We start from the raw sequence: 24,893 nt of genomic DNA on the forward strand, positions 1-24,893 counted from the left end.
TTACATGTGCACACACAAATAGTTAATACCATTGCTACATGTTGGCATTGAACACAACACAAAATACACATGAACCACAAATATTGCTAGAAAAAAAGGAAAAAATGAAAACAATTCATTTTACGGTTACTATTTTCAAATCTTCAGCCCTAGTGCTCTTCACTTGTAACAACTGAGGATTCTGTTTCGGTTGAAGGCCCATCTATGGTCTCTATAGTACTAGCTGTCTTGAAGTCCTTTAACACTCTCAACAACTCCTCCCATTTGGTGAAGCACTGTTGGAAAAAAGAGAAACAAAAACAACTGCATTTAAAATAGCTATGTACACTTTCTTGTTCTTAATTCCATATTGTGTTTATTAGCTACTATTTATTAGCTACTACTATACTTTGGGAATGGTCACAGCTAGTTAATGTCCTACCATGGTTGGCACTAGATAGATAGCTACCTGGTTGGGTCAACCAGGTCTGCACAACCATGGTCAGGTATACACTTTTCAAAATATCAGGGGCTGTATGCAGTGACAATAGAAACCAACCTCTTCAAATTAACATGAAAGGCAGTAGTGGGCATGGCTCCAACTACACAACTTGTACATACTGTATTAATGAGAGAATTTTACATACTGTAGATGATATGAATGGCTTCCTGATTTGTGCCTTCAAAACGTGCGACAGTCAAAGCACTGAATGATTGAAATATTCTAATTGAACAGTCAATCTTCTAATAGAGCAGCCGCATGTATTGATTCAAACCTGCTTTCAGGAGATTTGTGAGGAATAAGAGCAATCTTGTTGCCTGATAACTATATATAGTACAGAAACTGGTTTTCAGCTTCTTTTACGGATGATACACTATGACTATTATTGAACTCATTAAGTTTAAAAGGAATACAAAGCATTGTGGTGTCAAATAATAGGCAGACATGTGCATTGTGGTGTCAAATAATAGGCAGACATGTGTATGTACATATTTCTGTGCTACAACAATTTACCTTTTGGTGAAAATTGATGTGATTGTCAGCGGTCGCTGTCATTAGCTGACAGAAGTCAGCATCTTTCTGTTTGTGCCAGTGTTCTATGTCCATCCTTAGATCAGCATTGCATTTCTCCAGATCATCCAGTGCTTTCTCTGATTGTATAGTCACCTAACATGTAAGTTTGCCACATGCATGTGACATGTATACATACACACGTGCATGCACGCACACACATGCACTAAACACACATGCTTAAAGGTTAGAGACCAAGTTCAGTGGATTTTTAAAATGTGAGGCAGACCTGATGGTTTTACAACACTGAGATACAGGTGTATGCAGTGCATGGCCTCTAGTATCACATTTCGGGGAATATATAACACTTTTGGACTCATAAACGAAACCTCTTAGCTGATAATTCAATTTCATGCTAGAGTTGTGCGATTATCTAGATACATCCAATTATCAAGACTTATCGAGACAAAGATAATAGGTTTATTATAGACAATAGTAAACTACTTGTATACTGTACCAAAGAACATCTGACAGTGTAGTACCTCTAACTCTAGGTCACACTGCTAAAACGACTTCTGTATAATCCTCAAATTGTAATTTGCTCACTTTACTGGTTACATTACTGGCAGTTAACTAAAATATGTATTTGCTTTGATTATCTGGATATGTTAGAAAACCAAGATAAGTTCAAAAGGAAATATCAAAAATTCAAGATATGTCTAAATTTGTTATTGCAAACCTCTAATTCAGACATATAGCTGCACAAAAGTCCAGTTTGGTGGCTTTGGTAATACCTCAATATGGCTAAATATAGGTATATTACAGAGCCGTAGCTTCACCACTTACAGTTTCTACATCTTTTTCCAGCTTGGGTAATCTTGATACCTTAGCAGCTGCTTTCGCCTGCAAAAAAGCATTTCCACACTAAACACATAAACTGATACTATCTTGTAGTGCTGCAATAACTTCCTCAAGTGGTTTCAAATATTTTAAAAGCAAGCACATGACAAAGTACAATATCACATTATGGTATTCAATACAAACTGACCTCATCCCGTGCCTTACACTTCTTTGCTTTCTCCTCCAACAGTGTATCACTGTTTAACTGCATCCTATCCCTGTTCTTCAGTGCACTCTGTGTATGAACAGTAGTACACCATTACACATGCTCTCATACAGTAAAATTTGTGTAATCAGGTAACTGCATAATGAGGTTACCCGGCACAATAGTCCCCAAATGTATCATTTGTATACAAAGTGACTTATCTAATGCAGCCTCGCCAGGTCAGGAAATTTTGGCCCAAAATTAACAATCAGAATAGAAACTGTAGGTTCTTCAAAAGTATGTATTACTTATTACTACAATGTTACAGTTACATCTGGAAATACCCAGTAATATTGTATGTTGTTAAATAAAAATCAATCAAGTTGTCTTGTTTGAGTAGTTCTGTTCGCTAGATTAACAACTGGACTAATTTTTGACTAATAAAAGTTAATTTTCGGCTATTGTTTACCTAATTCAGTAATGCGCTAGTTAAATAACATGTTAGTGCTCGTTAGGAGTGACCGGCAATGTGTTGCTACAGCAATGTATTACTTTTGTAAAGTAAGTATCCATTACATTATTACTAACTCAAGAAATGTATGCAGTAATATATAGAGGTTATCCGTTTACATTATTGTAAGTTAGTAACAGTTACTAGACATCATATTTTTGAAGCAAAAATCAATGGAACCCATGCAAGAAAATAAAAATAATAGTTATACAGGCACAATGTGGAGTCTATGAAATTTATAAACCCGAAGGCCCGGGCTGTAGCGCCCTCGCTTCGCTCATGCACTACTAAGGGCCTGAGGGTTTATAAATTTCATAGACTCCACATTGTGCCCGTATATCTGCTTTAGACTCTATTTCACATTACACTCAGATTACTTACCTGGTCCACGGCTGTTTCTGCTGTAGGCTGGGCAAAAGCGGCTGGTTTTCTTGCAACAATACTAGCGTCATGGCAACTATGCGTCCTCACGTGACAAAATAATCATGCTCGTTAAATCACTGCACGTGAACAACACATAGCGATTGGACAAACCTAGATTTTGAGCATACGTTATATTGTACCTGAAGACGTGGAGTATATTAGAAAACAAGGTGGAGTATATGAGATTTATTACCCACCCAAAACAGAGTCCAACTTTTTGTAATTGTGTACAATTGAGGAAAGACTGGGGGAAATCGCAACTCCGAGTGAGTTACTTATATTAATAACCAATTGAAGAGCAGGAATAAAGGAGATTGGGTTAACTCTGTGGTACATATGAAGCAGCTGGAGTTTCATAACCCTGTTTCTTCCAGCTGCGAAGCAATATTACTAAGCAACGAAAACATAACAAATGCACCACAGCTTTCTTATTTTCACCGGCATTCTTCAGCCTGTAACTCACTCTTGCTTCACGCATCCACAAAGATAACCTGTAACTATATGGAAAATATTTAGTGTGACGTGTCAAACGGACAACCTCTATAATTATTACTTCATTACTATCAAGATTTCATAACATATATACTGAGGAGAGTATCCTACTCTCACATACCCTTGTAGAAGGGCGTATTGTGAAGTTATGACGTAACAACAAGATGTTGTGGTTTGTGACATACGAGCAGCCATAAAAGTGCAAGAATTGTTAGCACTATTTTACACTCACGGTGCTTAGGATAGCCGTACTCGCGAATGGCCTAGCAAGAAACGCCTACGAAGTGGACTTAACCCATGAAGGGACAATCGTAGTTTGGTGAGAAACGCTTAGAGCTGGAGTTAATTTGGTTGCTAACAACGATGTTAGGCACACGTTAAATTTATTTATTTTTTGAAAGTGAGATTTTAATTTTATTCCGGCCCTAATGGCACTCCCATCCTCCCCAATCTCTAGCTAGAAGTTAAACCTAATTTATAAAAAAAAACATGTTAAATCGATACCTTATCCTCCACTTGTTAAATTGATACCATGTTCAACTAATGACATCATTAATTATACAAAGAAACTCAGAAGTTCTACGTCATAACTTCACGATACGCCCTTCTACAGGGGTATATGAGAGTAGGATACTCTCCTCAGTATGTATATATATTATGAACTCTTGCTACTATTAATATTACATTGACAATGTGCTACATTAACAATACGTCATGTCCAGAACTGGAAACTGTATATAACCAGTAGGGCTGAAATGGATAGCAATTTTATTATCCAGATATCCTGAACAAACTCTTTCTGGATATCCTATGGATAGTGACATCATCATGCACTTGCTGTTTTAAAAATTGTATATATTATGGATATTTCAGTAATTGTCTGTTTACATAAAATGGTAATATGAAAATATGTACATGGCAATGGGTCTTTGCTCACCAGTTTTTTTTTTTGTTTTGTGTGTGTGTGTGTATGTGTGTGTGTGTGTGTGTGTGTGTGTTCAATCGTTGTTCTACAAGGAAAGTGTAGTAAGGACCCAAGATAACTCCAGCCCACTCTTGAAAGCAGTTACACAAACAAGTTCCTTCAGGGATCTACTTGGCAGTGCCAGAACTCTAACATTAACCATTTTTCTATCATGTTTTCAGTTGTGTTTAGTGGCCAAATATAGCAAATCTGTTACACTATGCAATTATTAATCATGGGGTAATAGACCCTTATATACTCTTGTATATGTATACAAACTATGGGTTCAGCGCTTCTATAATTCATATTGACTCATCTGTACGACTAATACTAGAGGGTTTGTACTGTCAGAGAAATATGACTCCAACTCTAACTGACCTGCACTGTGGCACAGTATAGCTGATATTCCTTGACCTTCAACTGAAATGTCAGCATATTATCCATGTTCTGTAATGTATGTGTGTGAAATATCCTTCATGGTTAACCGGTAATGTCTTACCAATTGTGTGATTGCCTTACAACACTCGTTGTTACAGGTAGCTAGTTGGCTGAGCGGGTCAGCCAAGATCATTTCTGAATTGGCCCACGAGTTGACAACAGGATAGAAGTCTCTGTTGGCTGTTACAAGTGCTACAGAGCAAAAATGTTGAGAATTATCCTGTGCAAGCATACACATAAACACACAATACATTATATGCACACAAAGCATAAGAAGTAATCTGCTTCCCATATAACAGTGGAGATCTAAAGTGGAACACTACTAGGAGACACTGCACTATGAGCAAATTCTAATCAGCGAAATGCAAAGCATGAGCCTTCTAGGAGAGATCTGGGGGGCTTTAGCATACATGTTTAGCAACTAACGGTTAACTGAAACTTGTAGCTGACTGCTCTATTAGAGTTATTGCATTGACTGTTCTATTAGAGTAATTCAATCTTGGAAAAAATGAAAAATTAGTCCTTTTATGATATTTCTGACTGAAATTACTAATTCCAGTTAACTGTTTTGTATCTTAATCTTTGTAAAATTCAATTGAAAGTGATCTGGCCAAAATTAGGTAGCTGACATTGGACCAGCCTGAGCAGTTCCTATGCCCTTTTAAACATGCATACGTATGTACATCCATCATACATACGTATGTCATGCATACGTATGTACATCCATCATACATACGTATGTATATCCATGCATACATACCGTACATACATACATACATACATACATACATGCAGTCATGCACTTACCATTTCGCTCTTCTTGTAGCTTGTTACCAGCTCTCTCTACAGCAGCCAGTTTCTCAGACAGATTACTGGCATATTTCATATGCTTTGCAAAATCCTGATCAGGGTTACGTAACCATAGTGACGCTGTGGCCTTCTGCATGCTATCTGATAAGCCACTCCAAAAACTGCTGTTTATACTGCCAACTTGTTCACGGGCAAATTGCTAACAATAATGCAAGATCATGTGTTATTGACCAGCTGTGTACTAGTGTGTGTGCGTATGTATGTGTGTGTGAGCATGCACGCGTGTGTAGTGTCAGGAGCTTATTAGCACCTAAAGCATGAAGACATGATACCAATTATTGGCCAATTAAGTTAAACCTCAAGTCCATATAGGGTAGTCATCTTATATTCACTGCTGCTCAGTGGTTTGTTGCATCATCACCTTCAAGCTGTTTATAATAAAAGAAGCCATGATAAGTTTAGTTATTTGTAAACTGAAAAGGTCAGTAACCATTTTGTAAGCTTTCTCTTTCTCTCTCTCTCTCTGCTGTAAGGGATTACAGAACTACATTGAATTTACCATTCTTTTAACACCACAACAGGATTAACACTCTATGATTGTTTATTAACTGCTAGTACGTACTTGTTAACATAACTAGGAACAGCATAGGCAATTACTGCTCTCTATATGTAAGGACATGTGACTGTAAAGACATTCCACGATAATTGTTAAAATACAACTATATCCTGAGTGTTGTGCTCCTTTGCACCTTGCAGTACTTATGACCTCCTAGTAGTGTGTATGTGTTATGTGTGTATGTGTGAAAGAGTGCAAGTCTAGATCAATTTTCCACTCACTTCAGATGAAGCTGTAAGGAAGATCTTAAGGTATTTGTCAAATGTCAATATCGGATGCTCCACAAGTCGTGTCAGGAAAGTTACCAATGCCAGTTTCCTATTATTAATGAACTCTGGGGACAAGTGATTTAGTAGCTTGCTTAACTGCTTGCCAGGTAGTGGCTAAATTGAAGGGGAAAAAATGAAAAGAAGCACACAATTCCTTATTCATAATGTAAATAGCATAAAAAGTGGACACTCCAGTATTTAAGGATTATTGATGGTGCCAAATTTCACTAACACAATGGAACCCTTTTAAAACGGACCACCTGAAATAAGAGCTTAAGCAAGGAATATTAACTAAAAGTAATGTCATTAAATGTTAGTACAGGTACATGCATAATATTTAGGATCAACAATGGCACACACATACGTACAGTACATACTAAATTTTCAAATCAATGAATTATGTGGAAAGCTCGAGTTACATGTGTTTGCTTCACATATACATACAGTATGATACTATAAATTCTTGTGGTCCTAAACACATGCTACTTTAATTTACCGGTACAATCAGAGATGGGTGGGTCTTTATCATCTGCCTTCGTAGCCAATCAAAATCATTGTAACGTCTCCACACCTCGTAGGACTCTTGTTCAAATGAACTCAATCTTGTGGTCTGGTTGAAACACAGTATATAAAAAAAAGAATCAAAATACGTACCTTAGTGCCATGAGGGGCACATTATTAAATTGTACTAACAATTAACACTCTACACTATATTACATTATAAGATCATTAACTACCTAATACATCATTTTAATTTGCACATAAGCAACATACATAGAAACTCAGTAAAAGGGGGTATGGCAGTCGTTTCGCTCGAGAATCTTCACCTGTCAATTCCAGGAATGAAGACACATGAACAAATGGCTGTCATGCCCCTTTTTAGCAGATTTTTAAATCACATGCATTCTTGTGCATTCGAGCACTTGCGACATTACATACACTCATAACACACACACACACAAACACATGCATGCAAGCGCACCTTTACACAGACTTTATAGCTGATAAACAATTCAGTTCCATCAAGCATATGCTTCTGGTGGTCCTCAATGGACACTTCAAGGTCTCCCTTAATCTTCACTACTGGTATGTTCCTCATGGCACCAGTACGCCCTGGTGGTGGCAAGCTGAGCTCAAGATCTGCTCTCTCATAGTGATCCAACAAACTCTGCTGTAGGTCCTCAGCTGAAAAGAATAAACATGCACACACATCAGCAATCATAAGCATGCAGTGTACATTGGGAATACCATAGGTAAAAGAAATTAGCAACAGTACTAGTGATGTCATTCCCATAGGAATGACATCACTAGTACTGTAGTTATGAACGGCAATCCTCGCTACGGGTCTGAACTTTGAATGGCCATATCTCATTAACTTTACTTCGGTTCTTCATGAATTTACCTTGACAGTTTCTTCTCCACTATTACATTGGGTGAGTGTTATCAAATCACAGCAGTACAGAGCCAGTTTGTCTTGAACTTCATTAATATGGTTGCCCAGGTGTGGCACCAAAAATTCTTGTGGTACTATTACTAAGGGCCCTGACAATTAGGCACTAGAATTTTTTCAACATTAACGAAGTCCAAATGGTGGAAGATTTGTATGAAAGATATATTATGTGAACTGAGGCTGATTCTGAACTCATAACCAAAACAAGTCAAACTCATAACAAGGATTGTCCGTAGTGACATCACTGTTGCCGATCCCTTTTACTATGGGAATACACCACATGATCATGTATACTTGCATGTAGGCTGCAGCACATGTTGCTGCAGACCTTCAGTGCTGGTCACTGTAAAGCATTAATACAATACAATAATACAATACAATGTGGACATACATAGAGTTGGGAATTAAATCAATATTTCAATATTTGATATTGTGACAACTGAAATACTACAAATACTGATAGTGATGGCAGTGGTATAATATATTACAATCAAACTATTCCAATGTATTTTATTACTTGACAACACCATGGTGTTTCAGTGAAACTATTAATGTTCCTTGATGTCCATTAGATGTACACAATTACACAATGTCAAGAGCAAATACTATTCATTAACCTCAATTGAATCATTTATACAATGTCGATTCTTAGAAATCTCAATACCGCCCAGCATTACATGAATATATTGTTTATCTGTTTAGTTTAGGTATTACTATACATACAACACAGGACATTAACCCTTAGGAGCATATTTGAGTAGGGAATTAATGGTGAATTTCCTAGAGAACTAGTAGCCAGCAGCTTAAAGCTAAACGTGACTGACCCGAACACCAGTAATGTTCCATAATTTACACATACCTAAAACTTCTCTGAACCCCTTTGAAGAAGGCTGCATGTCATCGGAAAACGGACTGAGGTGTTCAAAAGAATTTGAATCAATGTCATCATCACCATTATCTTCATCACGATGTTTTGTAAAAACATCTTCATCTGTTTTAGGCAGATCCCTAATTTTGTCGTCATCATCAGCAGTGGTGATGGTAGGAGATTCATCTGTTGATAACAACGGATCAACAACCTTGTCTTCTTCACTATCTTCTGGCTTATTTAACAATGGGTCAACATTGCCATCTTCTGATTGTGGTTTTAACTCCTGGACTTCAGTAGTATTGGTAGCAGTAACAGTATTGGATGTGTCTTGTGGTTCAGTTGACATAGTACCTGGAATGGCTTCGCTTGAAGTGACATCACCTGTTTCTGTTGTCTCTGTAGTGTTACTTTCTTCATCCATTACTGTTGAGTAACAATTGATAGTTGACGAAGAATGATAAAAAATGCTAATATACACATGTCTTTTAGCTGATGGCCATCACTACTAGTTAGGGGTAAGACTAGTACCCTGCAAGCCTGTCAGAGGCTATACCAGGTTGGTATAAACCATGGATCTGATAATTTATATACTTCACACAATGTTTATACATATATACCTAAGCAAGCCATGGTGTCTGCCTTACATAGCCAGACCATTTTTTCTCCATCATGGTGCCTCACACAATGCCTATATCAAATAAATATTACGGCTGCTCAGCAACGATATGGACTGCTTAGCATTGCACACTCATGCTGCACGCTGAGCAAACTAGTCTATTACATCATTTAGCTACCGTATTTTACCATGTTATTAATGCTAATACCTGCAAGTCACAGTGTACAGTCAAAGCTGCCAGACCACTTTTTTCATCACAGCACCTCACACAATCCCTATTTCAATTGCTGACAGTTAGAAATTACAAGTACCTAAGTACCTGTACTACTGAGCACTGTGTCTCCTTCTTCACACCTCTCGTCACACAGAAGTATTATTAAATCTTCTCCTATATGCACCACATGAAGCCTGCTCGTATAACCTGGCTGCTGAATATGTATGTTTCCACAATTTTTTTGAGCTTGGTATATATACCAAATGGCAGAAAATTTGATGGGAGGAAATGTCAAACTTCATTAATTACTTGTTGAAGATAATCAAGAAATCATAGATCTAAACACTCACTTGGCACTTATCAACAATTGATGAGTTAAAAAGAAAATAAATTCATCAAGTTGTAAACCTATGATTTTTTGATTTTCTTCAACAAGTACTTTGTCAAAGCTGACAAAGTGTGACCTTTCCTTCATTATTGTACCATATTTTACTGGTTAATAGCTGCAGCTCACATAATAGTCTGGAGAGTAGCTGCAAAGCAACCTTGAATTGTTATCATAAGAGCCACTAAGAGTTGTGGCTTGTATCTGAACGCACTAATGCAAGCATTGGTAAGCACACATTTTAAAGAAAAACTAACTGTTTTAAACCCGGAAATAGTGTTTGTAAGAGGAGCAGGGTAGATAACAGTATTAACAGATGGTTAAACAAGGTCATGCAGTCATCCATACACACACCATGGGCTACTGCCACACAAGCTCATAGCAGCCATATTCACATAGTAACCACATGGTTTTTTCAGTATATAAAATTCTAAGACAAGTCCAAAGTTTATACCAACTCAGCTGAACCATGCCTCATAGGTAAGCTCACCTGTCATATCAGACAGGCAAAGTTGAGATTTGCTCCAATATAAGCAAGGTTTTTTTATACTCCACAGTAGCAGCATCAAACCTGAGACTATTTTTGGAAGCCTCTCCTCTCCATTTGGACAAAAAGAAACATAAAACAAAAATTAACCAATCACTGATTTCATAAATCATAACCCAAACGAGCTCATGGCCTGACAAACGAGCAAACTTGCTGACATGGAGGTCAAAGAGTCATTTTAGTAACAGTTAACGCGCAAATATTAAACACGTCGTTGCTCTGATATTCAACGACATACAGCAACTACCTGGGATCAGTTATACGAAGTAACACAGTGGCTGGGTCGGATATCTTTCTTCAGCTGACGAAATCCGTACCGCTTCAAAAAATAAAGATAAAGCTAAGCATAACCGAGAAATTACGGAGTTGGCAACGAAAAGTGGCACCAGAGGCACGGACAATCTACTCACTGTATTGTACGAAAGGAGATATAACTTTAAAGCAAGGAAAGTACCACTAAACCAGTGCTATTAGTTTTCCAATAGACCGTGAATTGACACTAGTTGGTGTGCATCATTTGGAATAATCTCAATTCATAACGAGACGGAATGGTGGTATGGCAGAGGCGAACTATAGTGAACAAGATACGCGTCCCGAGGTAGTAGTATCAGCTTATGAACAGTACAGTAATAAGGCGGCAATATCCGAGCATCATGCCGCCGTAATGAACCACCCTATGTTTATACCTGGAGGCTTGCCTGAACAAGAAGAAGATTTTCTACAATATGGTGCAGGTGATGGGGCCTTCCAAATGTTCCACCGTTATGACTCCAATGACATTGTTTATGAAGTACCCAGACTTAAAGCAAAAATTATTGGTGGACGCTATTTAAAAGGTGAAGTTTTAGGAGAAGGATCTTACTCAAAGGTGAAAGAAATGCTGGACTGTCAAACGTTATGTCGGAGAGCTGTAAAAATTATGAAACAAAGAAAGTTACGACGAATCCCTAATGGAGAGCAAAATGTGAAAAGGTGAATCATTGATATACTAACCCCTAGCAATCTATGGGTGAATATAGTCAGTGTGTAGCTTATGAATTTTCAATTCATGGGTTTCATTCACCAGCCATTTTTCTTCCATAGAGAAATTGCAATACTAAGAAAGTTACGTCACAAGAACGTTATAAGACTCGTGGATGTTCTAGAAGATGTTGAAAAGCAAAAACTGTATCCTTGTTATTAGATGGTGAGCTAATTAAATACCAACACCAGCATCTTGGAAATGGGCTCTTTCTAGAAGCCATGGTGATCATTATTATTCAGTCTCTTAGCAACATGTAGATGCACCTTGTTTTCTGTAAAAAAAAAGTACATTCATTTGGTAACCATGGCATTACCTCCTAATATCATTCACTAAAGCCACGGTAGAAATCAATAGTAGAGCTGGGCGGTATGAGATTTGTCAAAGCTGGTACAGCACTATAGAAAATATCTTAGTACAAATACATACCACGGTATGGATTATATATTTGAAATAAAGTAATATTAAGTGAAACTTTCTTATGGATGAAACATGTTTAAAAGACTTTAGTGCAATTAGAAGGTTATCTTTTACATTGGTAAAGTATCTTCACATTGGTAACAGCAGGAAATAGCAGGATGATGCTATGAATCAGTTGCCATCTAACTCTAGACAGTATGGTGGTATTTTCTAAATTCATCCGGTATCATTAAAATACCTTCTATGATACGTACTGGTATATCATCCAGCTCTAATCAATAGGAGGTTGGACACCACTAAAACATTACACAAAAATTTATTTTATTGAGGAGAGTAATAATTATGTCAATCTCAGTATATCATTGTTTCATTATAGAGTGACAAATCTGGTGAAGTTGCATGTATAGTGTACTAGTGAAACATTTGAGTTACTGGAATCCCTTGTGCTGTAGTTCTTTAAAACATGGGGGTGAAACAGAAGCAGAATTTTAAGCTCTGTATTAGTTTGGCAAGTAATTTTCCTATGATTAAACATGTACTGTACTGGTGTGATAAAATAGTTAGAGCAAAAATTCTTAGTGAGAAGTGAAGTGTAGGTTAACATATGTCATTACTGTTATATTGCTTGTACATTATTGGAGCTGTTCAGACTTAACAATTCACTACAGCTATGTTGTACTGGAGTATTGTATTGGTGGTCTACAGGAGATGCTGGACAAAGCACCTAACAATAAGTTCCCTGCATTTCAAGCTCACAGGTATGTATGCATATATGGTACAAACTCATGCATGCTCTCCTCACTCTCACTCTCTCTCTCTCTCTCTCTCTCTCTCTCTCTCTCTCTCTCTCTCTCTCTCTCTCTCTCTCTCTCTCTCTCTCTCTCTCTCTCTCTCTCTCTCTCTCTCTCTCTCTCTCTCTCTCTCTCTCTCTCTCTCTCTCTCTCTCTCTCTCTCTCTCTCTCTCTCTCTCTCTCTCTCTCTCTCTCTCTCTCTCTCTCTCTCTCTCTCTCTCTCTCACGCACGCACGCACGCACGCACACACACACACACACACACACACACACACACACACACACACACACACACACACACACACACACACACACACACACACACACACACACACACACACACACACACACACAAAGGCCCTGTATAAGAGTAATGGTTTCTTGTAGGTATTTTGTCCAACTGATAAATGGTTTGGAGTACCTACACTGCAGAGGTATTGTTCATAAGGACATTAAGCCTGGGAACCTTCTGTTGACCACTGATGAGACTGTGAAGATATGTGACTTTGGAGTAGCAGAAGTGAGTATGTTGTATAGTGAAATAATTATATGGCACTGTGGTACCGCATATATAAGAGGTTTGGTTTTTCTTGCCCAAAATATCGAGCCTCCATGAAAGCTTGGCAATATTGGTTAAACCAAAGCAATGCCTTCAGAGCAATTTTTTCATATAACTGAGTTTTCTACTAATTGACTGCCTGACTGACTTCTACCTGACCGATCCCTTCAGCTCAACAATAGTTAACACTATGGGCTTGTAATCCCATTTCTGTCTCCATGCACTACTGCATAGGTGTTGATTTGTGGTTATATGTCATGGCTTAGATGCACTTCTCAGAGTACTGTTCTTTGCTTGTAATGCTGTATAACAGGTGGAAACAGGTGGAACATAGCTGAAAACAATCATTTCACTTTCAGAGCGCTCATACAATTAATTTCTATATAATGTGGCAGGCACCATTTTTTCCCCTTTATTGTGGTATATTACAAAAAGTAAACAGTGTATGTGTGTGCACAAGGGTGTGTGCCTTACACCACATAAAACACACACAGCACACACATAATGGTAACAGTTAAATGACATTTTATCTGGTTTAGGAATTGGATAATTTTAATCATTCTGACGAATGTCAGAACTGCCAGGGCTCACCGGCATTCCAACCACCAGAAATTGCAGCTGGTACTGAAAGTTGGTCTGGTTTCAAGGCTGACATTTGGGCCAGTGGAGTCACACTGTGAGTCTATGTTTGTTAACATCAGAAATTGTGTTTTTTGAAACTTTAAAAAGCCACTTACACTAACATATTGTTTAATAATTGCATGTTGAGTTTGCATCTAGATGTGAAAGGTTGTAGTTACTGTTCAATAGCACACCGTTGCCAGTGTACCATGTGACACACTATAATATAAGTGTATTTATATGTGTCTTTGCTGTTTACATCCAGATGTATATATAGACATGTGTGTGTGAGCTAGCATTGTATTTCTTTGTATTTAAGATTTCAGTTCACTGTTGGTAGACTGCCTTTTGAGGGGGAAAATATTTATAAGCTATTTGGAGTTATTTCCACTGGAGAATTCGACATGCCAAGGGATCTACCATACTCGTTACAGGATCTTCTAAAAGGTACAAATGACTCATGACGTTTACCTTTAAAATACATGTTAGTTAACGTGTGTAAAATTTTACTACTTTGCTTCACTTAATAAATGAGTAGTGCGTATCATACAGTACTGTAGTAGGGACCACAAAGGAGGCTGGCATGGCCCATGAAATACGTCACCAAAAAACTAGCCTCACTTTTACCTGATGACGATGAGGCAGTATTGCTTAGGTAAAACTAACCCAAACAGATCGACCCACAACATTTTAAATAAGTTGCTACGGAATTTTTACAAAAAATTATTAAACAGAATTTTCTACTGCCTGACTGATTGCCTGCCTGTCCTCCTTTGTGTCCCATTCATCTTTGCTGACAGTGAAAGGTGTCGATTTGGTGGTATCACGTGATGGCTTCCCTTCGCAACAGAAATCATCATCCGTATTTTTTTTCATAGTGGCTACTTGGATTGCAGAGGTGCTTTTTGAACAGTTCTAGATTTGTAATGCTGTACGTGTAATGGGTTGAACATAGCTAGCTGACAACGAAGCGTACGTAATGGATACTTCACTTTTCAGACAATAATTGGTAGCTGGGGTGCGCAGCACCATTTCTTGCGGTATGCATGGGTTCACCAGTCATAATAATTTTATTTTACAAAAAAAAGTTAACAAACAAGTACACAAAAAAATTGCAATATTCAACTACCATCCCTTATGAAAATTTGCACACATGCACACGCAAACACACACGTATATTTGCATGCAAATGCATGTAATCAAATGCCTGTGTGTGCATGTTAGTATTTGGCCCGATTACACACATGCATTTCCAAAGCTGTTGCATGTAAACGCTTGCATGTGTGCTATTGCATGCGTGCAACTTGTGAGCAGTTTAGCAGTTGAGCGACTGCATGCATGCAGCTTGCAAACGTTGGCTATTTATTTCATATTTGTATTTCTTTTAAATTTGTAATTCACATCTACAAAAAATGCGTGCAATACAATACAAAACTACAAGTCAGTTACAAGCCACAAACTGTCTGTTTGACCTCACTGCACACAATTTTTTCACAAAGATGATCTTTAGTTGAGCTTTGTCCAAAAGCAATGTAGAAATTGATACAGGTTCAAATACTCTCGATCCCACTTCTTGTCTGCTTTCAATTGTACATTTCTGTAGTCTTTAAATCAAAGGTTAAAAGTTACACTCCCTCATTTTGTTACAGAAAGCAAAGAAGCCATAATGAACAGTAGTAGTAGTATTTTATTCATGTTTAGAAATGTTTCTCCACCTGTGACGCACAACTTTCAGGGAGACTCAAGACGCCAACCTCAGCAACTCAAGGCGCCAACCTCAGCTGTACTTGTAATGTCATGTACTGCTACAACTAGTTTTCTTGTAGAACATCACATCCCACTAACAAAGACTACTTGTTTTCTTTGTACAGGTTGTCAATAGTAGCAAACAGTTTGGGCGCAAATTTTAAACATTTGTTTGTTCTCATCTGATTGGCTATTTCGTACTGTATACTGCATGTAAGCAGAAAGAGAACAGACTGCATGTGTGTAATTTGTGAGCAAACTAACCCCCTATTACAGCTAAACTTATGAAAGCAAACTGCAAGCATGCAGTATGCAAGCAAAAAGAGCACAATGCATTGCTATTGTATGAGAACAAAATGCACGCGTGCAATATACAAGTAAAATGATAGCATGAATAATGCTATTGTAAGAAAGCAAATTGCATATGTGCAATATGATAGCAAAAGAACTCACTAGGTTATTGCTACTGAACTGTATGCATGCAGAGAATATGCAAAGTTGTGCTATTGTTTTGCAACCATCTTAAGAGCACTGCACGCGTGTAGTTGCAAACCGCATACAAGTTACACACAAAATTTTCATAAGCAGGGCTCAACCCAGAATATAAACCTAGAGGGGGCGAAGTAAGTCGCTTTGGATTCTAGAGGGGTCTGGGGGCATGCTCCCCCAAGGAAATTTTTGAAAATTTAGGTGTAAATATACTCAATTTTGGTGAAATTTTACTGTGATGCCATTGAATATTGACCATTGGATTATACAACTTTGGGATCAATTAAACCTTTCCATTTCTCAAGGCTTTAGGTATAAACCTAGGGGGGGCAATAGCTAACCCAGAGGGGGCCTGTGCCCCCCCCCCCCGGCCCCCCCCTAGATTAACCCCTGATAAGGGATAGCACATTGATAAAAAGTACTGAAACAAGCTGGAGTAGTGCATGATATTAAATCACAGTAAAACAATAAGAAGTGCTATATCCCTACTGTGCTCTTCTTTTTTATCAATGTGCTATGGCCCCTACTCTAGTTGAAAATTCCTGTGTACTTGTACATGTATCATCCTACAAGAGCATGTATCTTTTGTATGCAGGCTTGTTGAGCAAAGACTCTCAAAAAAGAATATCCATTGCAGAGATACGACAACATCCGTAAGTGTGTATGTTTAGTGTGTGTGCGTGTGCACATGTATATGCGTCCATACATGAATTTGTTCACACAAGCACACCTATTATTTTTTAGGTGGGTGCTTCAGAAGCAGCCAAAACCTATCGCATCAGAACTAGTACGGTTTCCATCATACCCCACCAGTGAAGACAGATGCAGAGGGACTACTGTTCTCCCTTACCTAGAAGCCTATTATAATTACAACGAAGATGAGTTTGCCAACTCCACCCAAGCGGCACCCGTAGCACAAGGCAGGAGTCAGCTCAGTCAAACACTTCCAGCAGGCATCACTAACTTGCACTCAGACTCGGACAGTAGAATATCGCAGTATAAATCAAGAATACCTTCCCAGGAGAATGGTGAGCAGTAGATGCATCTGCACAGATTCGATTGTGCAATGAACCTCATTATTAGGGCCATCTATGTAACTGTAAAAACTGGCCTCAGTTATGGGGTGACCTTATTACATGTAGTTATTACTGAAGTTAAGTCTTTAGCTGTGTTAGAGGTGGCCATTAAGCGATGTTACAGTGCACGCAGAGGAGGTCGGAAGTGCTTCAAGCGCTACTTACAAATATTTCGTTTATTGCATATTTAGGCTAAAATTTCACACGAGCCTCAATAGTTGATTGCAATACAAAAACTAACAAATGGTGGGGCTTAATGGGGCTCATCAGATATTTAGATTGTGCTTCATTAAGGTAATGTAGTTTGTTTTGTAAAAGCCCCTGCAAAAATTATATAACTATTTGAAGCGTATCTTTTTTAGCACTGAACATGTATGTATATTCTTGTGAGCAAAACAATGTCACACTCTGTTACGTTGTCCACACATTTTATTTCATACCATAATTAATTTCTAAAGGTACTTAATCGCTTCCGACCTCCATTGCAGTGTATGGATCACAATTACTCTAATAGAGCAGTCGGTTACTAGAAATCACAATATAGCCACACATGTTAGCTGTAGTTCCCTAGTCTTTATAAAACAGCACACCCATTAATAGCTATATCATATTTGTTTATCTCATCTCTCCTCACAGTCTTATTTCCTCACTCAAGATCATCGGAGACTTTAGAAGAGCATGAAACTAAAATCCACCACAAAAAGAAGCGCAGTTTAGTCCGGATGATGAGCGAATCACAGTGCCACCAACAGTAAACAGAGCAACCATCTCTATTGTGTGTGTCATGTAATATACACAATTTATAATATTACGTACATGTGTTAATGTATGTCAACAAAGATATTCACAATGACATTGTATACTGTTTAATAAATGTAATTGTGTGCAGAAATTCATTTTTAATAAAAGTTTGAACACCTGAATTATTAAGAATATTTGCTTTGTAGCGTTGTGATGGTGGAAAGGTGTAAGGGACCAAGAATTGCCTGAGACAAGAACCAGACATGTTGAGACCACAAAGCAATGACGGGGTGTGCAACTGTTTTTCACACCTCCAATCCTTGCTTTTAGTTGTAAATTTAGATCAGTAAAATGTACTGCAGATACTATTTTGGATCTTTCATTTACACCAAATAGAGAATTTTTTCCATGAAAATACAATATATATATGCAACCTGTACAATTTGTTTTGCTGTATCTTTCCCAGATGATATAACAGTGATATATGTACATAAGAGGCTGTTAATCAGTGTCTAATTCTTGCGATAGGTGTTCTACTAGAAGAGGAATGGCAACATCATGTCTGCTGCCACGACTGTTTGCTGCGATGAATGACTCGATGGATACCACGTCAAGGCCCATCCGATACACTATGTTGTAGTTTCTGACCAATCGGATTGCTGTCCTTGTGTCAACACAACCTACATGTAATACAGTTTTTAGAACAGTATGCTTTCTCTAAAATATACATGGCCTATATACTGCCTTCGAAGCACCATGGTATAAATTATTAATACATTGAAGCAGATAGGTCATGCCTCACTAAACACATGAAATACGGAATAATTAACTTTAGAAGGAGTTGCTTGGATAACTAAATAACTGTACTGATTTGTGTACAACAGTCAAGAATATAAAAACAATCAAGCAACAGATATTATATACTCTATTAAAGCATTCACATTGAACAAGGTTTGGGTTTGTAGATTATGGTGGTAAACAAATATAATTTCTTATTTTAAGTGTGATACTTTATATTTGAAGGCAATGGACATGTACAAAATGTGTAGTGTAGCAGACATACGTGTGTGTACATGCGTGTGTGTGTCAAACTATGTATTTATGGGCTAACCAGTCCTGTGAGGATCACAGGTGTACAAAGCATTACACAGTCTTTGTAAAGGTCCATCCACAACATCATGTTGTTGTGATATTCTCTTGTACAACTGTTCAGCTTGTTTCCGTAGGCTATTATTGTGCTCCATTGTGGATGCCATGCTATAGGGAGTTCCTCTGTCCATGGAATAATCATCATCATGGGCCACTGACAGTTGCTGTGTGTTGTTTACATGATGCATCGGTGGTCCCGGTAGTGACTTTTTAATTAGTTCCACCAACTCTGTCCACCTATATATAGGCATGTGATTAGCACATGTCACCCATGATAAATCTGGAATAAAAAGGACAACCACCCGAAGCACCAAAATGATGGGTTCAAATTTGTTTGTACATATAATTGTAAATCTTCAATTTGCAAGAATTGTATGTTCCAATTGTACATACCTTATCATCCCTTGTTCCTCACAATGTTGGAATGTTTCATCCATCAGTTCATCTCTTAATGGTATACATTGTTCATGAAACACACGAGCTACCTATGATGAGTTTTTACAAGTGCAAGAAATATGATGAAAAATAAAATCCAGGAACATTTGTGTAAGCAAACGTTCACTTTTTTAATGTACAAATTTTGCTTTGCTATTCATATTTATATTACCTATCCTCACAGCACAAATGTTTCCAGATTCACAATATTAAAAATGCTATGGGTGCATACAAGTGTACTATGTATGGTACGCACACAAAATTACACAGCACAAAACATACACAACACATACCACGGTGGATGGTAACAACCCTTGGTGATGTTTGTCAGCCATGGCCAACCTTGACTCTAGTCTTTGCACATCACCATGGTTACCCCATCTTTTTCCACTAAAGCAGTCCTGTAAGTCATCCAATAATGAGTCATCATCATCGTCAATAATGTCATGTGTGGCTGCCATGGAAACTCGGTCAGGACAAGAAACTATCATACGAGATAAGACACAATCATTGTCACTAGACAAATTATTGTTTTTTTCAGTTGTTTGCCTTTCTCTATGATGAGATAATAATTTCTGATTTCTATTTCTTTCCTCCATCTCAAGGATGGTAATGCTATTTCGAGGGTGAGTAACTTGTCGCTGGGTATTTACGCTATCACGATGATTGCTGCTACTACTGTTGACAGATATCTTGGACACAAAATCTTTATATGACACTCGGTTACCATCGGTGATATCTAAGTTACTGTGGTCACAAAATTCTCTTAGTGTCTCTTTATTGATGGAGATTCCATTAATGTATAAGAGATTAGCTAATTCTTGCAACGAGATTGTCCCGCTCCTGAATGCATCAAGCCGTCTACATGAACATTCAATATCTTCTAAAGTGTGTGGCCGTTTTCTTTGTACGGTCAACAGCTGTCTGTTAAACATGACCAATGAGTCAGAAACGGTGGGTTCACTATCACGGGACAATGGCTCAAGCTCAGACGGCTTGCTATTCCTTTTGGGTGTTAGTAACTTTGGTGGAGCTGAATGAAAGGTACTCTTACTATGAGGCTTACCAGCAGCTGGTTGAATTGGGGGCAGTTTGTGTTTATCTCTTGGAGAGTCATAATTGCTATCATGGTATCCAGTCTTGACTGTTGTCTGCTGCTTAGAACTGTCAGTCTGTTCTTCTTTCAGTGTTTTCTTCGTTCCTTCTAAGGGATACTTTGAAATTTGGACTATCCTTCCATTGATTAGTCTGACATCGAAATCATCTTGTAGGTCATTGCCAAAGGGGGCTGTCCGTCTGCGCATGTCTTTTGTTTACTGGCGTTACCCAGGAGCGCTTTATTTAGAGCAGCAAAATTAAATGCCACGCGGAATGTGACATACTAGATGTGTTGATTTAACTCATGTATTGTGGCGAATTTGATGAAGATGCTAAAGATTATAAACCGTTCGTGTGGGAATTACCTCCTCGTATTCTAGTCAACCCAGAGGTTGTAGTATTGAACAATGACCGCAGCGTCATCTTCCACCCATCGACAAGTTTCGGCTGTGTCGCTGTAAGAGGATCAACTGCTCTCCGTAATAACATGGTACATTGTTTTGAAGTAGAATTCTACCCGCCTTACTTTGGGGAATCTAGAAGTGTTGGGGTGGGTACTGGGCGGGCAACCTTGCACTATAAAAGAAGAAAAGACCACACGGTGTATTCTAATACATATGATTCGCTTGTGGGATTGGATGAGCACAGCTGGGGTTTGAATTATGATGGTAACTTAATTCACAAGAAAATTAAAACTTGTTTGTATGATAAAATGTCAGCTGATGCAACAGCAAAGTCAGAACCACTTCAAATACAAGTCACCTTTGATGGATATTCTGGAGTCCTATTGTTTCATGTAAATGGTGAGAGTTTAGGTGTAGCATTCGAGCACATTGATCAACCAGTGTATCCAATGGTGAGTTCTTCAGGTAGAAACACGCACGTGAACTTTCTGTGGAAGAAATCTTGTGTTGGAAATCTACAAACTATGTGTAGAGGTGTGATTAGAAGAAACATCAGAAAGGACGTTAATTTTAATGGCCTTCCTTTACCACTGCATGTAATTGCTTTCCTAAGATTTCAATAATACTTAAACGATTTATATTTTTTACAATATTTGTATATAATTACCAATCAGGAGAATGCATTCAATAAATATAGTACATTTCATGTGTATTAAAAAATCATTGTGAGATGAAAACACTATTAAAAATATAGTGTACAATTTGTATGGCATTATCGTAGGGGAAATGCAGGGGATAATGGTGGTGTTAGTGGTGTTGAAGGTATACATATGGGAGTCTGTTGTCCTGAAGATGGTGGTGTTGTACTCTGACTGCTGCTTCGACTTCTCGTCCGCAACGACGCCACAACTCCACTATCGACGGACTCCATACACGTGGGACAATATATGGAGCGGAGTAGCCAGTCATCTATGCACTCGACATGATAGAAATGCATACAGGGTAGAAGTCTTATTGGTTCTCCAATAGCAAAATCCATCATACAGATTGGACACCTGTAAAATAACAACATACAAGCCTAATTCATGTCCACTAACATGCTAATGTGTAACACACATCAATAGTTGTACACTTATGGTGGTCATGCATGATAACTGTGCAGTGGACTGTAGTTGGGATTACACCCGACTATATTCAGTACATCCTGCATGTACACTACCATTTCAGTATGAGAATGAACACAATGATTGTTCTGGATAGCTCCTGCTATTTGTGCATACCAATGAGGTCAAATAGAATTGGTTGAATGAAGGAGTTCATAATACAAAGTGTAGGATTTTACTACAATGTTAGTGTTATTGTACTATTTATGCATACAACAGAAGTCTATTTTTATCTCACATAGAAATGTAACTTCTCAATGGTATGGCATTTACTCTCTACCCAACTCCTAATAAGGCTCTGTACAACATAGCTTGTAAACCTTTTCAGTATAATCCATTATATGGCAAAAGAAATGTACACCACACAATACTCAACACAGATTTTATTGACAATTTGGTCTCAGATTGATTTAACACATTACCAACATCAAAAATATCATGTCAGCAGTGCTGACTGTACAGGCTGTTTAATTCTAAACTCTGAAAGGATATTCCAATTTAATCTCCTACCTATTGACAAAACAGTATTAAATTAAAAGCATTACATCATGTCATAGTTATAATATCCCTCCTAAGTTCACTATTACATCACAGTGTAGACAAAATATTACATATCCTGTTACTAGGTATTGCTATCCAAACATTTAATTGTAATGTGGAACATACGTAGGTTGTGGTTAGCTACTAAATATACAATGTGGAACTCACAGAATCTAAGCATGCTCTAAGCTAAACACGGATCCAATTAGTACAAGCTATTCATACACGACATGTGATCCTACACACAAGCCATATTTACTGGAATCATATGACAGGTATATACATGCAGCAAATGGAAATGAAACTTCTAGTGAAATCTTATATCATGTTTTGACGGTATTGCAATAGATAAAGCATATACTATATATGTGTTGGGTTCTATTTCAAAGATAAGACAAAACGACTATTTTCAAAATCATAAGCAGTTAACTGTCCACTAAAAGAACTGTAACAATGGTTGTATTCATCAAGTTGATGTGTATGAGACAAAGAGTGTTAAAACTAGTATGCTTCTTTGCATATCCTCACAAGTGCAGAAAAAGGTCTTTAGTGTCCTAAACACTATCATAACATCTTGGCCTTAGTAATAATGACTCAAAGAGACTTACAAATACATGACACATTAGTGTATACAAAGTGAAATGAAATCAAGTACAGTGGTATTGACACAATACCTGCAGTGTTTAGTATGTGGACACACTGAAAGCCTTCCCATGTGTGTTATGCTCACATACGTGTAGTGCACAGCTGCACGCATGCACATGCACAGTATGTGTATGGATATAATACATGTGTGTGTTTAGTGTCTTTTGTATGCAGTTGCATGTGTACACTTGATCTGAAATTCAATGCAGTCACAATAACACCAAGACACACATGCTTCATGCATCCATACACTTCCTGAAACTAAACATACCCATGTAGTTGCAAAACAACTACAGGCACTTTAAGAATGAAAGCCATATTTTAGGTGGATGGTTTTGGGAAAGTTTAGCTAGATACCAATTGGGAATTATTTGAGAACACACTAATGAAATTCCAAATTACTGTCACAAAGATGATATAATCTATGCACAGAGTAACTCACTCTCCCCCTTTTCCAGTGGGTGATTTTGTTGGCGTGTATCTTGCAATAGGTAACGACTGTAGTAGGGAAAGTCTCTGAAGTAAGTGTAAGCGAGCTTCCTCCGACTGAAACACCGGCAGATGAATCTACAGTGGATAGGAAAAAGTAAACGTACAACACAAGGGATATAAAACACTACATGCTGGTCTTGAAGGCTCATAGCATGACAATAGCAAAACAACACATGGCATGCTATGTTTACAATTAACCACTCATTCATTCATAAACCACATCTGATACTATGGGTTGTACAGTGGTGTACCATTTAACACCACTGATATATTTACACAACCTTGACCACACTCGTTTAATATGGCGAATAGACACATACACATACGACGCATCAACACTTCATTGTGCTACAAACTGTCAACAAGCTTACTCACTTCGTATGGTGGCGGTGGCCCACGCCGTGATACCCCGTCTCGTTCGGCATACCCTGGTAACAGTGGTTCATCATCCACGCTAGGCCGCCCAACACAATTACAATGATTTCCCATATTTACTCTTGATTTAATGAGTAGTTCTATTAGCCTTTAAGCCTACAAGAATAAGAAGAGTGTACTTCGTAGCTACTTCTCTGGTGCAGCCATACGTGAGCATGTAAACAAATATCACACCTACCTTACTTTGCTTGTTCGCCTTCTCCTTTACAAGTACAATAGCTGCTTAAGGTTGTAGTGGAATTTCCGGTATCATACACACAGCTGAGTTAAATTCTACTTTAAGTTCTTGTCGCCAGAGCTCTCGTTCTGCTGTCACCACATGACGCTAACTGTTATAACTGCCGCGAGACACCCACATCGCGTGATTGTGGGAACGCGTGACAGGTTGTTTACTTCCTGTTATGATGTCACAATCGTGTCTTGACG

At 38.0% G+C, this 24,893-nt stretch overlaps 5 protein-coding genes across 12 annotated transcripts; 2 read left to right on the forward strand and 3 right to left on the reverse strand.

The window, feature by feature from the left end:
• LOC136256599 (sorting nexin-30-like) lies at positions 1-11,014 on the reverse strand. Of its 7 annotated transcripts, none has more exons than XM_066049574.1 (15): positions 10,890-11,008; positions 9,816-9,884; positions 9,705-9,771; positions 9,498-9,568; positions 8,869-9,303; positions 7,542-7,744; positions 7,056-7,169; positions 6,512-6,673; positions 5,672-5,873; positions 4,926-5,056; positions 4,805-4,873; positions 2,040-2,126; positions 1,838-1,894; positions 995-1,147; positions 1-275 (listed from the first exon to the last, which is right to left on the reverse strand). In XM_066049574.1, the coding sequence occupies exons 4-15, from the start codon at positions 9,535-9,537 to the stop codon at positions 150-152; spliced, it is 1,779 nt and encodes a 592-aa protein (XP_065905646.1). In that variant the 5' UTR covers positions 9,538-9,568; positions 9,705-9,771; positions 9,816-9,884; positions 10,890-11,008; the 3' UTR covers positions 1-149. The 7 variants fall into 7 exon arrangements, with proteins under 7 accessions (XP_065905646.1, XP_065905651.1, XP_065905648.1 ...); XM_066049579.1 differs by lacking the exon at positions 9,498-9,568 and having other exon boundaries at positions 8,869-9,063; positions 9,232-9,303; positions 10,890-11,007; XM_066049577.1 differs by having other exon boundaries at positions 229-919; positions 952-1,147; positions 10,890-11,012.
• LOC136256601 (serine/threonine-protein kinase STK11-like) lies at positions 10,959-18,288 on the forward strand. The gene is made up of 9 exons (XM_066049583.1): positions 10,959-11,614; positions 11,726-11,809; positions 12,752-12,841; positions 13,262-13,394; positions 13,973-14,109; positions 14,374-14,501; positions 16,885-16,942; positions 17,034-17,317; positions 18,002-18,288. The coding sequence occupies exons 1-9, from the start codon at positions 11,199-11,201 to the stop codon at positions 18,118-18,120; spliced, it is 1,449 nt and encodes a 482-aa protein (XP_065905655.1). The 5' UTR covers positions 10,959-11,198; the 3' UTR covers positions 18,121-18,288.
• LOC136256600 (uncharacterized) lies at positions 18,059-21,707 on the reverse strand. The gene is made up of 4 exons (XM_066049581.1): positions 19,984-21,707; positions 19,649-19,740; positions 19,218-19,492; positions 18,059-18,786 (listed from the first exon to the last, which is right to left on the reverse strand). Exons 1-4 carry the CDS (start codon positions 20,992-20,994, stop codon positions 18,608-18,610), a joined length of 1,557 nt encoding a protein of 518 aa, XP_065905653.1. The 5' UTR covers positions 20,995-21,707; the 3' UTR covers positions 18,059-18,607.
• On the forward strand, positions 21,005-21,959 carry LOC136256602 (SPRY domain-containing SOCS box protein 3-like). The gene has a single exon (XM_066049584.1). The coding sequence runs from the start codon at positions 21,093-21,095 to the stop codon at positions 21,813-21,815; it is 723 nt and encodes a 240-aa protein (XP_065905656.1). The 5' UTR covers positions 21,005-21,092; the 3' UTR covers positions 21,816-21,959.
• LOC136256603 (RING finger protein 11-like) lies at positions 21,876-24,829 on the reverse strand. Of its 2 annotated transcripts, none has more exons than XM_066049586.1 (4): positions 24,651-24,829; positions 24,408-24,563; positions 23,983-24,107; positions 21,876-22,247 (listed from the first exon to the last, which is right to left on the reverse strand). In XM_066049586.1, exons 2-4 carry the CDS (start codon positions 24,519-24,521, stop codon positions 21,965-21,967), a joined length of 522 nt encoding a protein of 173 aa, XP_065905658.1. In that variant the 5' UTR covers positions 24,522-24,563; positions 24,651-24,829; the 3' UTR covers positions 21,876-21,964. The 2 variants fall into 2 exon arrangements, with proteins under 2 accessions (XP_065905658.1, XP_065905657.1); XM_066049585.1 differs by having other exon boundaries at positions 24,646-24,829.
• Between the last annotated feature and the right edge of the window lie 64 nt (positions 24,830-24,893).

Source organism: Dysidea avara, chromosome 5 (assembly GCF_963678975.1).
Source record: "Dysidea avara chromosome 5, odDysAvar1.4, whole genome shotgun sequence".
NCBI lineage: Eukaryota > Metazoa > Porifera > Demospongiae > Dictyoceratida > Dysideidae > Dysidea > Dysidea avara.